At 42.6% G+C, this 12,169-nt stretch overlaps 1 protein-coding gene across 2 annotated transcripts in view; it reads left to right on the top strand.

The window, feature by feature from the left end:
* Window positions 1-111: 111 nt before the first annotated feature.
* zgc:103559 (Allantoinase, mitochondrial) overlaps window positions 112-12,169 on the top strand; it is a 17,569-nt gene continuing 5,511 nt past the window's right edge. For both annotated transcript variants that reach the window (XM_057840463.1, XM_057840462.1), the window contains exons 1-7: window positions 112-307; window positions 3,152-3,301; window positions 3,378-3,529; window positions 3,602-3,716; window positions 3,787-3,933; window positions 4,011-4,056; window positions 4,122-4,215. In XM_057840463.1, coding sequence (XP_057696446.1) covers window positions 3,158-3,301; window positions 3,378-3,529; window positions 3,602-3,716; window positions 3,787-3,933; window positions 4,011-4,056; window positions 4,122-4,215 — 698 coding nt within the window. In that variant the 5' untranslated portion in view covers window positions 112-307; window positions 3,152-3,157. The remainder of the gene's footprint in view (window positions 308-3,151; window positions 3,302-3,377; window positions 3,530-3,601; window positions 3,717-3,786; window positions 3,934-4,010; window positions 4,057-4,121; window positions 4,216-12,169) is intronic.

Below are 12,169 nucleotides of genomic sequence, written 5' to 3'. Positions count from 1 at the left end.
TACATAATTTTTTTTTTTTTTTTTTTTTAATTTTTTTTTAATAAATTATTGGTGATTAAAAAAAAGTACACATTTTTCAAAATTAGCTTTATTGACATGTCATCAATCACAACACGGAAGTACAGTACTGTACGTGCTGAAGTTTTAGATTTATAAACGTGGTAAACCTACCTAAATAAAGCCAACAACAATGAAATGTTGGTACAGTTTAACAGCTGTGAGATACATTTTACGATAAAAACCAAAAGCAGTAGGTTTCAAGAGGAAATAATCACTTTTTTCCTAAATTTTTACTCTCCTTAACACTGTAAGTACAACTCCACGAAGTGTCTCGTAAGAATTATTCATTTTTTTGATGTCAAGTACAAATTTTCCATTTTAGGTTAATCACTTAAAAGCTAGAAAAGGTACAATAGCTTACATGCTCACTAGACAAGTAAGTAGGGTGGTACTTAGGTGGCTAAATTTCTCTTGTTCATTTGAAATGTCTGGTAGTTTTTAGAAAAACTAGAATTTTCGACAGTCCCTGAAAGTAACGCCTGACATTATAAAATGTCATAAAACAGAAGGTGGTTATTTCAATGTTAAAAAAAAAAAGATAATTTACTGCAAAAATAGTGACCCCCATGGTTCCCAGATTTTAACCATGAAAAAAAGGTACAAAAACTGTACAATGCTTTTATACATTTTAATCTAGATTTTTAGGATGAAAAAATATTAACACAGTAACTTATTTGTTCTGTGACACAAATGTAACCAGTGTTAATGATAGACTGTGACATTATAATGCTCCTTATATCAAACTCCCCTACCTTCTCTTACCAAAGAATTGTCATCTTGGCAATTAAGCGTCCTGACTACTGAGCTACTAAAAACAGGCTGGATTGAGTGCAAGGCGTGTAGAAAACAATGAAAAATGTGCTCCCTGAGAACTTAAAAGAGCATGCTGGACACAGTGAACAGTGGCATTAGACTGTGCTATTAGCTCATTAGTCAGCACGCTTGACTGACAGATTTAAAATGTAATTCTTTTTACTGTAATTTGTTAATTTAATGGTAAACTTTTTTTTGCTTGTTGTACAGTGAGTGCAGGTACATTGGTACGAAAAAGTATCTGAACCTGTTGGAATTTCTCACTTTTCTGCATAAAATCACCATCAAATGTGATCTGATCTTTGTTAAAATCAAATAGATGAAAAAACTGTGTCTGTTTTATGTAAAACCACCCAAACATTTAATATTTTAATGAGGATAGCATACAAACAATGACAGAAGGGGGAAAAATAAGTAAGTGAACCCTCTGCTTAAGGAGCCTTAAAGAGCAATTGAAACCAATTTTTACCAAAAGAATTATGTCAGGTGTGTGCCCAATCACTGTGGTTCAAAGCTGCCCTGCCCACTATAGAACACACACCTGGTAAGAATTGTCTTGATGAGAAGCGTTGTCTGATATGCGTCATGACTCGGTCAAAAGAGCTGTCTGAAGACCTGCGATCAAGGATTGTTGATTTGTATAAAGGTGGGAAAGGATACAGAACCAACTCTAAAAGTCTGGATGTTCATCAATCGACAGTCAGTGAAGTTGTCTACAAATGGAGAGAGTTTGGCACTGTTGTTTCTCTCCCAAGGAGTGGCTGTCCACCAAAGATGACCCCAAGAGTTCAGCGCAGAATACGCTGAGAGGTAAAAAAGAACTCTAGAGTGTCTGCTAAAGACTTACAGATATCACTGGCACAGTCCAATATCTCTGTGCACACATCAACTATATGTAGAACTATGTCCAAGAATGGTGTCCATGGGAGAATTCCATGGAGGAAGACGCTGCTGTCTAAAAAAACATTGTTGCTCGTTTAATGTTTGCAAAAAGGAACTTGGACACTCCACAGAAGTTTTGGCAAAATATTATGAGGACTGATGAAACCAATTGTTTGGGAGTAACACACAACTGCATGTGTGGAGCAAAAATGGAACAACTCAGCAACATCAACTCCTTAACCCCCCCGTGAAGCATGGTGGCGCGAGCATCATGATTTGGGGCTGTTTTGCTACCTCAGGGGCTGGGCAACTTGCAATCATTAATGGAAGAATGTATTCAAAAGTTTATCAGGATGTTTTGCAGGAAAACCTGAGGCCGTTTGTCAGACAGTTGAAGCCAAAAAGAGGATGGCTGCTGCAACAATACAATGATCCAGAACACAGAAGTAAATCAACTTCAGAATGGTTTCAGAAGAACAAAATACATGTTCTAAAGTGGCCAAGTCAAACTCCAGACTTGAACCCTATTGAGATGCTGTAGCATGACCTAAAGACATTGATTCATGCCAGACATCCCAGTAATCGGACTGAACTACAGAAGTTATTTAGAGAACAATGGGCCAAGATTAATCCTGAGAAGAATGGGCCAAGATTAGTCCTGATCGATATGCCAGACTGATCTGGCACATGGATCAGGATCAGGACTGAACTAAATAACTTCAGAATGGTTTCAGAAGAACAAAATACACGTTCTGGAGTGCCCGAGTCCAGACTAGAACCCCATTAAGATGCTGTGGCATGACCTAAAGACACAGATTCATGCCAGACATGCCAGGAATCTGACTGAACTACAGCAGTTTTGTAGAGAAGAATGGGTCATGATTAGTCCTGATCAATCTGCAGAGTAATCTGCAGCTCCAGGAAGCATCTGGTTGAAGTTATTGCTGCCAAAGGAGGGGCCATAAAATATTCAATGTGATTGTTCACTTACTTATTTTTCCCCCTTCTGTCATTCTTTTCATACTACCCTCATTTAAATATGAAAACCTATAAATGTTTCGGTGGTTTTAATGAGAGCAATGATTTTTCATCTGTGTTATTTTGACAAAGATCTCATTTGATGGTGATTTTATGCAGAAATGTGGCAAATTCCAAAAGGTTTAGATACTTTTTCATACCACTGTATGTAACCATGTTGACATTAGTGTTTTGTTTTTTCTAGTTTGTTACTTAGTGGAACAATAATTCTTATTTATCACATGGCAGTCTCAGTCAGCGGCACTGATACTTTGAACTGCTGTGAGGCGTGGATACACCCACAAGAACACGAGAGTCCCTCATGATCTGGTTTAAGGATTAAAGAGATACTTTTTGTTTGTTTGCTTCTTACTCACAGACAGCTATGGAGCTGGGATCTTCTGTGGCGGCCGTGAGGAGCACTAGAGTATTTCTGGGAGACCAACAAGTCGGACCGGCCGTCATTCTCATACGGGATGGGAAAATCCACCAATTGATAACAGGCGGGGATGTTCCCAAGGATGTGGAGGTAAAATGTCAAATTTAAGATCTCAAAGTGGTGCTCAACGTACAGTCCCCAGGCAAGAACTGTCCATTATTTGCAGGTGTTGGACGCAGGCGATAGCGTAGTGATGCCAGGAATCGTGGACTGTCACGTCCATGTCAATGAGCCGGGACGCACCACCTGGGAAGGGTTCTGGACGGCCACTAGGGCGGCGGCAGCGGGAGGCGTCACTACCATTGTTGACATGCCGTTGTGAGTAGAATATAACACCTGCTACCTGTTTGTCTATGTTATCAAACTAAGAATACAGGTGAAATATTCCAGAAATAGTATCCCTCCGACCACCACGGTTGCTAATTTCCAAGAAAAGCTACGGGAAGCTACAGGGAAATGCTTCGTGGACACCGCCTTCTGGGGGGGTGTTATTCCTGGTAATCAGGTAGTAGCATATTACTGGCATAGTTATCTTAGCCTACCCATAGACATAATATCAAACTATCTACCTAAAGTTGGAGCTTCAGCCACTAATCCAAGCCGGGGTTGCCGGCTTCAAGTGTTTCCTGATCCACAGTGGTGTAGACGAGTTCCCCCACGTTAACCAAGGAGATCTGCAAACTGCCATGGAGCAGCTGAGAGGAACAGGAAGTGTCCTATTGGTACCTAACCCACAGACCAACCAACAATAGCTTTGTTTTGTAAGATTGTACACCTGAATTCTTTTTGTCTCTTTTAGTTTCACGCCGAGAAGGAAGTGCAAGACACCAGCGAGAACAATGGCGGTAACTTTCTGTTAATGATATTAATTAGAATCCCAGTCAGCAAGTAAAACTTGTGCCCACATCAGACCCGCAGCAGTACAACACCTTCCTGCAGTCTAGACCCGACATCATGGAAGTGGAGGCCATCCGCAGCGTGATAGAACTCTGCACCGAGTACCAGTAAGCTCATTACTGTAACAAAAACCAGAATTATTGAACCTTCAACGCTGTAAAGAAAACACATTTAATTTACGGAAAAATAATGTCAGGTGTGGTTGCCGGAATTTTACTGTTAAAGGGAACCATGGACAGAAAGACTTAAAAGACAAATGTTAGTATTAGTATTAGTAGTATTATTTGATATTCAAACCCCTCTTAATGTTTTCTTTTTTATAAAATTTGAAAAATTTGTTTAACTAGTGGGTCGCCATTGTTGTTGACGACGCAAGGTACTTTGGGTGGTGACGTGACAGGGCAGCGCTGTCGTACTTCCACAGTGTCACTTGTTAGCTACATAAACATGTCGTCGGTTCTGCCCTTCCAATTCGAACCCGAGCGGAAAAGTGATGAGCAGGGCAACACTGTTGATATTTCACAAAATGAGCAGCAAAAGCAATCAAATGAAGGTCTCCAGCGTAGAGCAGGGCGGTAAACAGAAAATTTACCGTCACCGAAATTCTTCACGATGACCGACGTAATTTTTACCATGTCGGCAAATTCGGTAATTTAATACAACAAGAAAATATAGTCTTTTCATCCAGCTTTGACTCTGTGTTGTTCGGCTATGTTCATTCCCCTTTAGGAAAGCAGACAGAATGCTTACGTATGGAGTCACGTGGTTTTCAGGAAGCCAAACAAACAGAACCCCAGTAGGCTAACGCCAGCGGCTAACGCTACAAGTAAACGGGATGGAGTCGGGCTTAAAGTGCTTGTGACACGAAAAAGCATGTTTATTTCATAATACACGCGGTATTTTATGCTCCTGAATGATATGGACCGCTTGGATGTGTGTGGAAGCGATCGCTATATTTATTTAGTTTTTTGAATCCCGCGCCAGGAAAATGAGTGACTTCCGGCTTCGGTCTCTCATTGAGGAGGAGGGCGCTGTGACGTGTACGGTAGAAGACGTCCTCTTCACGCTACAGTGTACTGTTGTGTATGAGGACGAAGGATTCAGCTGATTTTGCGGATTAATACTTTTATTTTTTGCATCACGCCAGCCAAACGGCTGCAGAAAAATCATTCTGTATGCGGGAGAGGCGTATGCGCCTTTTTGGAGTTTCAAAAGGTTCCCATTCACCGTGGATATTTACTGTGGGACCATTGGACTTACAAGGAAGTGAGTAAACATCTTGTTTTGTATTATGTCAAATACGAATACAGTGATTACAAAGTAAACACTATAAAATTCCTTTAAATAAAGGACTACTTACGTTTGATCATTGATAGGCATGTAAAAAGCTATCCTCACGCTCATTAGCAGTTAGCTGTTAGCACGTTAGCTACACAACAATTCCAGCCACCCTCCTCCAGGGAACGAACTGTAAATTGCTCTCCGCCGGGCGGTTTGCCGATCCGCAAAGAAAATCGACAACCGGGTCGTCATGTCAAATAATCCAGGCTAGTTATGTGTGATTTTCCACTTCGAAGACTTTGAAACATCCCTCAGTTCGGGTTAGCATGTCGGCTAGCTGTCACTCCTTCTGGTCTGTTTACATTCTCCGAAGCCGGGGAAGGGAAATGACATATGTCCGATTTAGGTGTCATAAAATATCGTTCGGCAGGTGTGACAGTAAAGGTAAAGTCGACTGTTTTGACCATTATGGAGTAATTTTGCCATGTCGTCTTGAATAAATGGATTTTTATTATTTTATATTCCATTTATCACAAGTTATTTGTCATGACCATGCCATTTATTTAGCAATTGGGGAAAGTACTTGGGTAAAAAGAATATCCTGTAAAAATATTGAAGTAAAGAGACAGAAACAATGACATTTTGCCGCTCTCTTCGTCGCGTTTTCCTCATTGTGAATAGTTCCCCCTCGACGGGCTGACTGGTCCTTCTCAAGCCATTTATATAGCTATTGGGGAAAAATACTTGGATAAAAAGAATATCCTGTAAAAATATTGAAGTAAAGAGACAGAAACAATGACATTTTGCCGCTCTCTTCGTCGCGTTTTCCTCATTGTGAATAGTTCCCCCTCGACGGGCTGACTGGTCCTTCTCAAGCCATTTATATAGCTATTGGGGAAAATACTTGGATAAAAAGAATATCCTGTAAAAATATTGGGAGTAGAGAGACTGAAACAATGACATTTTGCAGCTCTTTTCGTCTCGTTTTCCTCGTTCTGAACAATTCCCCCTCAATGGGCTGAATAGTAAAACCGATGAGCCTAGTCTACCGCTGACGTCATCCACCTGTTGGGGACGCTAAAGCCCTATAATTGTAGGCGTGGCTAACCGGCAGATTAAAAGACTAATTTCTCGTCATCTGCGCTTTGCTAAATTGTTGTATATGGTCGAATCGTCTCAAAATATGATTCTAATTCACATAATAATGCCATTTAAGACTTTTTTTCTGGTGTCGTATGCTCTTTAAGTTAGCTTCGCCAAACTTTCACCCGACATTAAGTAAACTCTTGGCTGGTTCCAGATGGGCTTTCACCCGCTGTCCTCCCTGGTTCTCACGATTTCATGAGAGGATGCTTTCAGTGCTTTCTTCTGGTAGCCAAGCCAAAAGCTAACGCTAGCGGCTAACAGCGGCTACAAATGAACGTGAAAGAGTCGAATAGCGGTTCTAACCTTGTCGAAACGGCTGAAATTAATGAGTGGACTGGGCACGGACTTCATATAGCAATTATTATGTCGCGTTATTTGGCATCTCTGTGTGATTTCTCTGAAAGCTTTCATGATGGTAAAGCACTCAGCATAAAGTATAATCCAACAGTGAAGCCTATATATAATATGACAATTTAATGGCCACAGCTATTTTTCTGTATGTGTTTGCTTTATTCTGCCATCATAAAACCTTAAATATTTCATTGGCACCAGAGCAATACAGCTTTAATGGTTGTGTACTGACTGATCCCTGTTCTCAGTCTAGTACTGGATGATAGTTAGGGGATTGTAGTGATGACGTGCGCTCAGTGCAGTTGGAGACGCGAAGCAAACACCAGCGAGTCCATTTCTCACTTCAACTAGTTTATTCTGGTGGCGTTTAATAAGTTAACTCAAAAGCACTTTGTCCAAATAAAAGTAACAAACCAAAAGACTCAAAACGTATTCACAAAAGAACAAACAAAATGAGTTATTTCCATTCCTGCACGTTGCACTAAGACACAGTCAAAAACTGTTTGCCCTCCTAACTGCCAACACCTGTGACATGATTAGCTGTCATTTTAAACATACCTGGGCTGATTCGAGGTCAGTGGAAAGACGCGATTGACAGCCTCTAGTGGCGAGGAGTAAAATTACAGATAAGACAAATCAGGAATATGGCTCTTACACACCGGCCCCTAATTGCTCCTTTTAAAGCAATTACATTACCATTCAAAATGAGCCATAGATATACACATGCACAAAAAAAAAGATTGATTGCTCCCAATCCCATATTGAAGTCATACCATGATCATAGACCACCAAACGGTGTTTATTTTTGAACATATTTTAACGCTCGTCTCGAAACTGAGCGTTGCGGGATGTATTTGAGCTTCCTGTAATTTCTGTCCCAGTTCCATGCTTTCTCCTATTTGACAGGTTGTCAAACATTCGTCCAGTAGAGGGAGTGTTTTGCTCCTTTTCAGACTTCAACTGCTGCCTGTGGTGGCAAGTCAGAAGGTTTGTGGCGTTGCTTCATCGGAGGAGAAATGTCAGGAGAACCTTTGTTTCCTTCTGGTAGGGGAGGCGTCCAGAGAAACCTGGCGGACTTTTATGCCTGGTGAATTCTCAATTAAATTTCCTGATTGGATGCCCCTTTTCTTTTCATCTGTCCTGTTGATTTTCCATCTGGTACCACCTCTGAAGACCAGCATTTTCATGTCATCCGGATGCTCCATCTTCACTGGATCCATAAGACATGGACTGACAGCACGACAAGTTTGCATTCTGTCGCACGGCATAGGCCGCTCGCAGTCATTTGCGGTGTTGGCTTGTTGCCCGACACCACGTCCATTGTGAAGTTCCTGGGACTCAGAGGAGAGGGGGATGGTATTGGCTTCTTGGGGATGGATGCGGCCAGGAAGCGTCCTCACAAAGCCCTGAGCTGAGAGCGGCCCATCCTTCCGACCGCTGCCATAGTGCGAGCTCCGGCGCCGGGTAAAAGCACCTGGTAGCTTGCCCAACTTCTGGGGAATGCAAAGAGGCGACAGCGACATCATGCAGGGGGCAGAGCCAGTGCTCTTGAACCATTCGGCTTGGACTGTAGACTTCTTCACCACCCATTCCCTCTGGTTCTCCGGCTGAGCCCTGATCAGCTCCCGCTTGTCCTGGCATTTTCTATTGACCATCTCCACATGGACCCCCTCTCCCTCTGGAAGCTCTTGCTTTTTCCGCCACCTTTTAGCAGACCTTTTCAATTTTCCTTTCCCTGGATGGTATATGGCATGATGTGAAATTGTGTTGGCGTAAAATGAAGGATGCTCTTGTTCACAGTCGCTACTGCCCCATAACGGACCATTTATCACCCACCCCAATAGGGTTCTAATCGCGTAGGGTCCATCTTCACGACTGTTAATCACATCCCAGGGTTCTAACAACTTGGATGCATTTGTGCCAATCAACAAGTCAACAGAGGCATTTAGGTAGGGAATCTTTACGTTATTTAAATAAGGCCATTTTCTCAGCTCCCTCTCACTGATTATGTTGGTGATCGAAACTGGCATCTGATCATGGGTGCAAACTGTGGGAAGCGAATAAAATTGCTCAGGAGAAATTCCTGAAATCTCAAGACCATCAACCAGAGAACTTTCCACTATGTTGTAATGCCCCAAGGTGCGGATTTTGATTTTAGCTTTCCGTCCTTTGGTGTTCAGCTTTTCAATGAGGCTCCTGGTGCAGAAGGTTCCTGTACTCCCTGGGTCCAGAAAGGCATAGGTTTTAACCACCTTGTTCCCTTTTGAGCACTTCACTTTAACAGGCAAAATTGGAAGAATTTTATTGCAGTCTCCGGCCCCTGTAAGACCACATGTGGAGGATATTGTACAACTGTCAGAAGTATTTGGTTGTTCACTTGTGCTTTGTTGACCATCATTATGATTCACCATTTCCTTTTGTTCTATATGCAGTATGCTGGGATGCATTCGGTTGCACTTGTTGCAAGTGATGCGCCTATCACAGCTCTTGCTCAAGTGTCCTGTGGTTAAGCAGCGGAAACACAAACCTTTCTCCTTTAGAAAGTTCAGTTTCTCCCTATGTGCCTTTTTTCCCAACTTAAAACATTGTGCCAACACATGACCACCAGTGTTACAATACAAACAGGACATGGAATTTGTTTCGTTAGAGGTCACTTTGTTGTGCGCGTTTTCTTTTTGGTAATCACCCGGTTTGTTTTGTTCTTTATCCTTTATGACCACCTGTGTAGAAAAACTGCTTCTCAATTGCGGTTTGACTGGTAACTTAATTGCTTTTGGAGCCCCTTTGATGGCAGGTGATGTGTCTTGTATGTTGCCGAAGACTGGATCCGAAATGATTCTGACGTGTTGCTCGATGAACTTGACCAAATCTATAAATTGTGCTCTCCTGTTTGTTTTCTCCAGTATTTCACATGCCTTTGTTCTCCACTTGTCTCTGAGTTTGTAAGGAAGCTTTTGGACCAAAAGTTTCATATTTGTTGGCATGTTGAGCTGTTCCAAGTACTGGAGATCAGCCATAGCATTGGAACATTCACGGAGAAAAAGTCCATATGCTTGGAGTGCTTTGGGGTCTTCAGGCTTGATACTTGGCCATATTGTGACCTTCTCCATGTAGGCTGCGGTTATCCTGTATTCATTTCCAAAATGTTCTTTGAGTAATGTTTTGGCCAGAGCGAATCCTCTATCTGCAGTCATGTGCAGGCAACTGCGAACAATATCCCTTGGCTGCCCTTTGGTGAATTGTTCGAGGTAGTATAAACAGTCTCCTTTGCAGGTGGTCTTTGCTTCAACACAGTGCTCGAATGCCCTGATGAATGAGTTGTATTGTAGAGGATCACCATCGTAAGTTGGAATTTCTCTTCGTGGGAGTAGTTGTGCTGTTTGCATTTGCACAAGGTGAGCCGTTATGTCATTTTGTTGCTGCAGCAGACTGTAGAGGCCTATTGTTGGATTTTGTTCTTGTAGGGGTTGAAACAAGTGTTGGCCTTGCTGTGATGGAATTCCTTGAGTGAAGGTTGCATTTGGTTTTAATTGAAGTGTTTGAGAGGCTTGACTGACAATTGGCTTTGCCTGTGATTGAGAATAGGTGGGATACAATGTTGAAGGATCAACTTGTGGTTTCCTTGAGTTGGATATGGTTGTGGGCATGACCATTGATGACACATCTCTTTGTAGAGGTAGAAAAGCTTGCTGCTGCGGTGGTGGAGGCACGTATGTCGCAGCCTCTGGATTGAGGGAGGCGAGGTCGATCTTAGGTCTAGCCCCCTTTTTAATGTAGGAAGCCATTCCATCAGATCGCCTTGAATGGACGCTGCTCCCGTCCTGAAGCACCGCTAGCTTAGCTGAGGTTGCAGCGATTTCAGCCTCCAGCTGAAGCTGCTCCCTTTTTCTCCTCACTGCAAGCTCCTGCTCCTCTAATGCCCTCTTCACTGCGAGCTCCTGCTCCTCTAATGCTCTCTTCACTGCAAGCTCCTGCTCCTCTAACGCATGCTGGTCCCTTAAAACAGCAGCTCGAGCCAAGAGAGCAGCTTGTTCTGCCTCTGCCCTGAGCCTAGCTGAAGAAGTGGAGGATCTGCTGCTCGATGATCTGCCACTTGATGATCGACGGCTTGAGCCATGGTGCTGTGACTGCACATTTGAAATGCTGTCTTGTGGTTTTATTTGATTTTCCTCCTCTTCATCCTTGACATCCGCAACTTTATTTTCATTGCCATTGTCCACAGTACTTTGTGTTTCTGTTGGTCCCATTTCATTTTCAATTTGTACCGTTTGTGTTTGCTCACGTTGTTTTCCTATTTCATAACCAACACCATGGTAATCACGCACTGAACCAGTCCTATTGTCAGCTAACCACTGATTTGTATACTCAATAAAATCATTAACATTCAACATTTTGGCTTGGTACCATATATCATGTTTGCCTGCCTCGTCAGCAGCTACCAACCCTAATATAGATGTATGAACCATTTGTATATTGTCACACAACTCAGTAAACGTGGTAAATTCATTTTCAACCTCATTTACGTGCCTTTTATCGCACATCAATTTTGCAATATTTTCCTTTACTTTTGACAGTTTAACAAACCCAGACTTCCTTTGTTTTTCTAAGCTACTTATTTTTTCCATTAAAACCTTCGGTGTAATTTTAATCACACGCTTTTCCCGTACACCCGCACCTTCAGTAAGTTCGGTCTCATGACGAAGCTTTCCTTTTTCCTCTTCGGCCATTATGACCACGAATGTTTAGATGGCTTTTAATTAGCCCGCAAAGAAGTGTTGCGCAACTCGTCTCGACGCAAAGTTTTTAGACGATCGTGAGTTCGTGACGTCACCAATGCATTGGATTTATGCGAATGTGTGCACACAAATTAAAATGGCCATTCAAATAAGCGCTGGTCTCCACATACCCCAATCGAGCGTTGGCCGGCTTGATGAATGGTGCTCCTTCGCGATGATGATCCGCCGCTGGTCTCGTAGGAAGCTCCCGTACGGCTCCAGTCAGCAATCGGCGATGTCAAACGCTGCCCAGCTGACATCCGCTGCTCCCAAACGAGCTGGTAAAAATCTACACGCTGCGTGCAGCTCCGCGTCCACTTGATGATCGTTGTCCCAATTAACGATCGGTGTCCACATCAAAAAAGCAAGTTTTTGACCTTAAGTGTACTGACTGATCCCTGTTCTCAGTCTAGTACTGGATGATAGTTAGGGGATTGTAGTGATGACGTGCGCTCAGTGCAGTTGGAGACGCGAAGCAAACACCAGCGAGTCCATTTCTCACTTCAAC

This window comes from Corythoichthys intestinalis, chromosome 7 (genome assembly GCF_030265065.1).
Source record: "Corythoichthys intestinalis isolate RoL2023-P3 chromosome 7, ASM3026506v1, whole genome shotgun sequence".
Classification (NCBI taxonomy): domain Eukaryota; kingdom Metazoa; phylum Chordata; class Actinopteri; order Syngnathiformes; family Syngnathidae; genus Corythoichthys; species Corythoichthys intestinalis.
The sequence above is the reverse complement of the archived record's forward strand: the minus strand, read 5'-3'. Positions and strand labels throughout refer to the sequence as shown.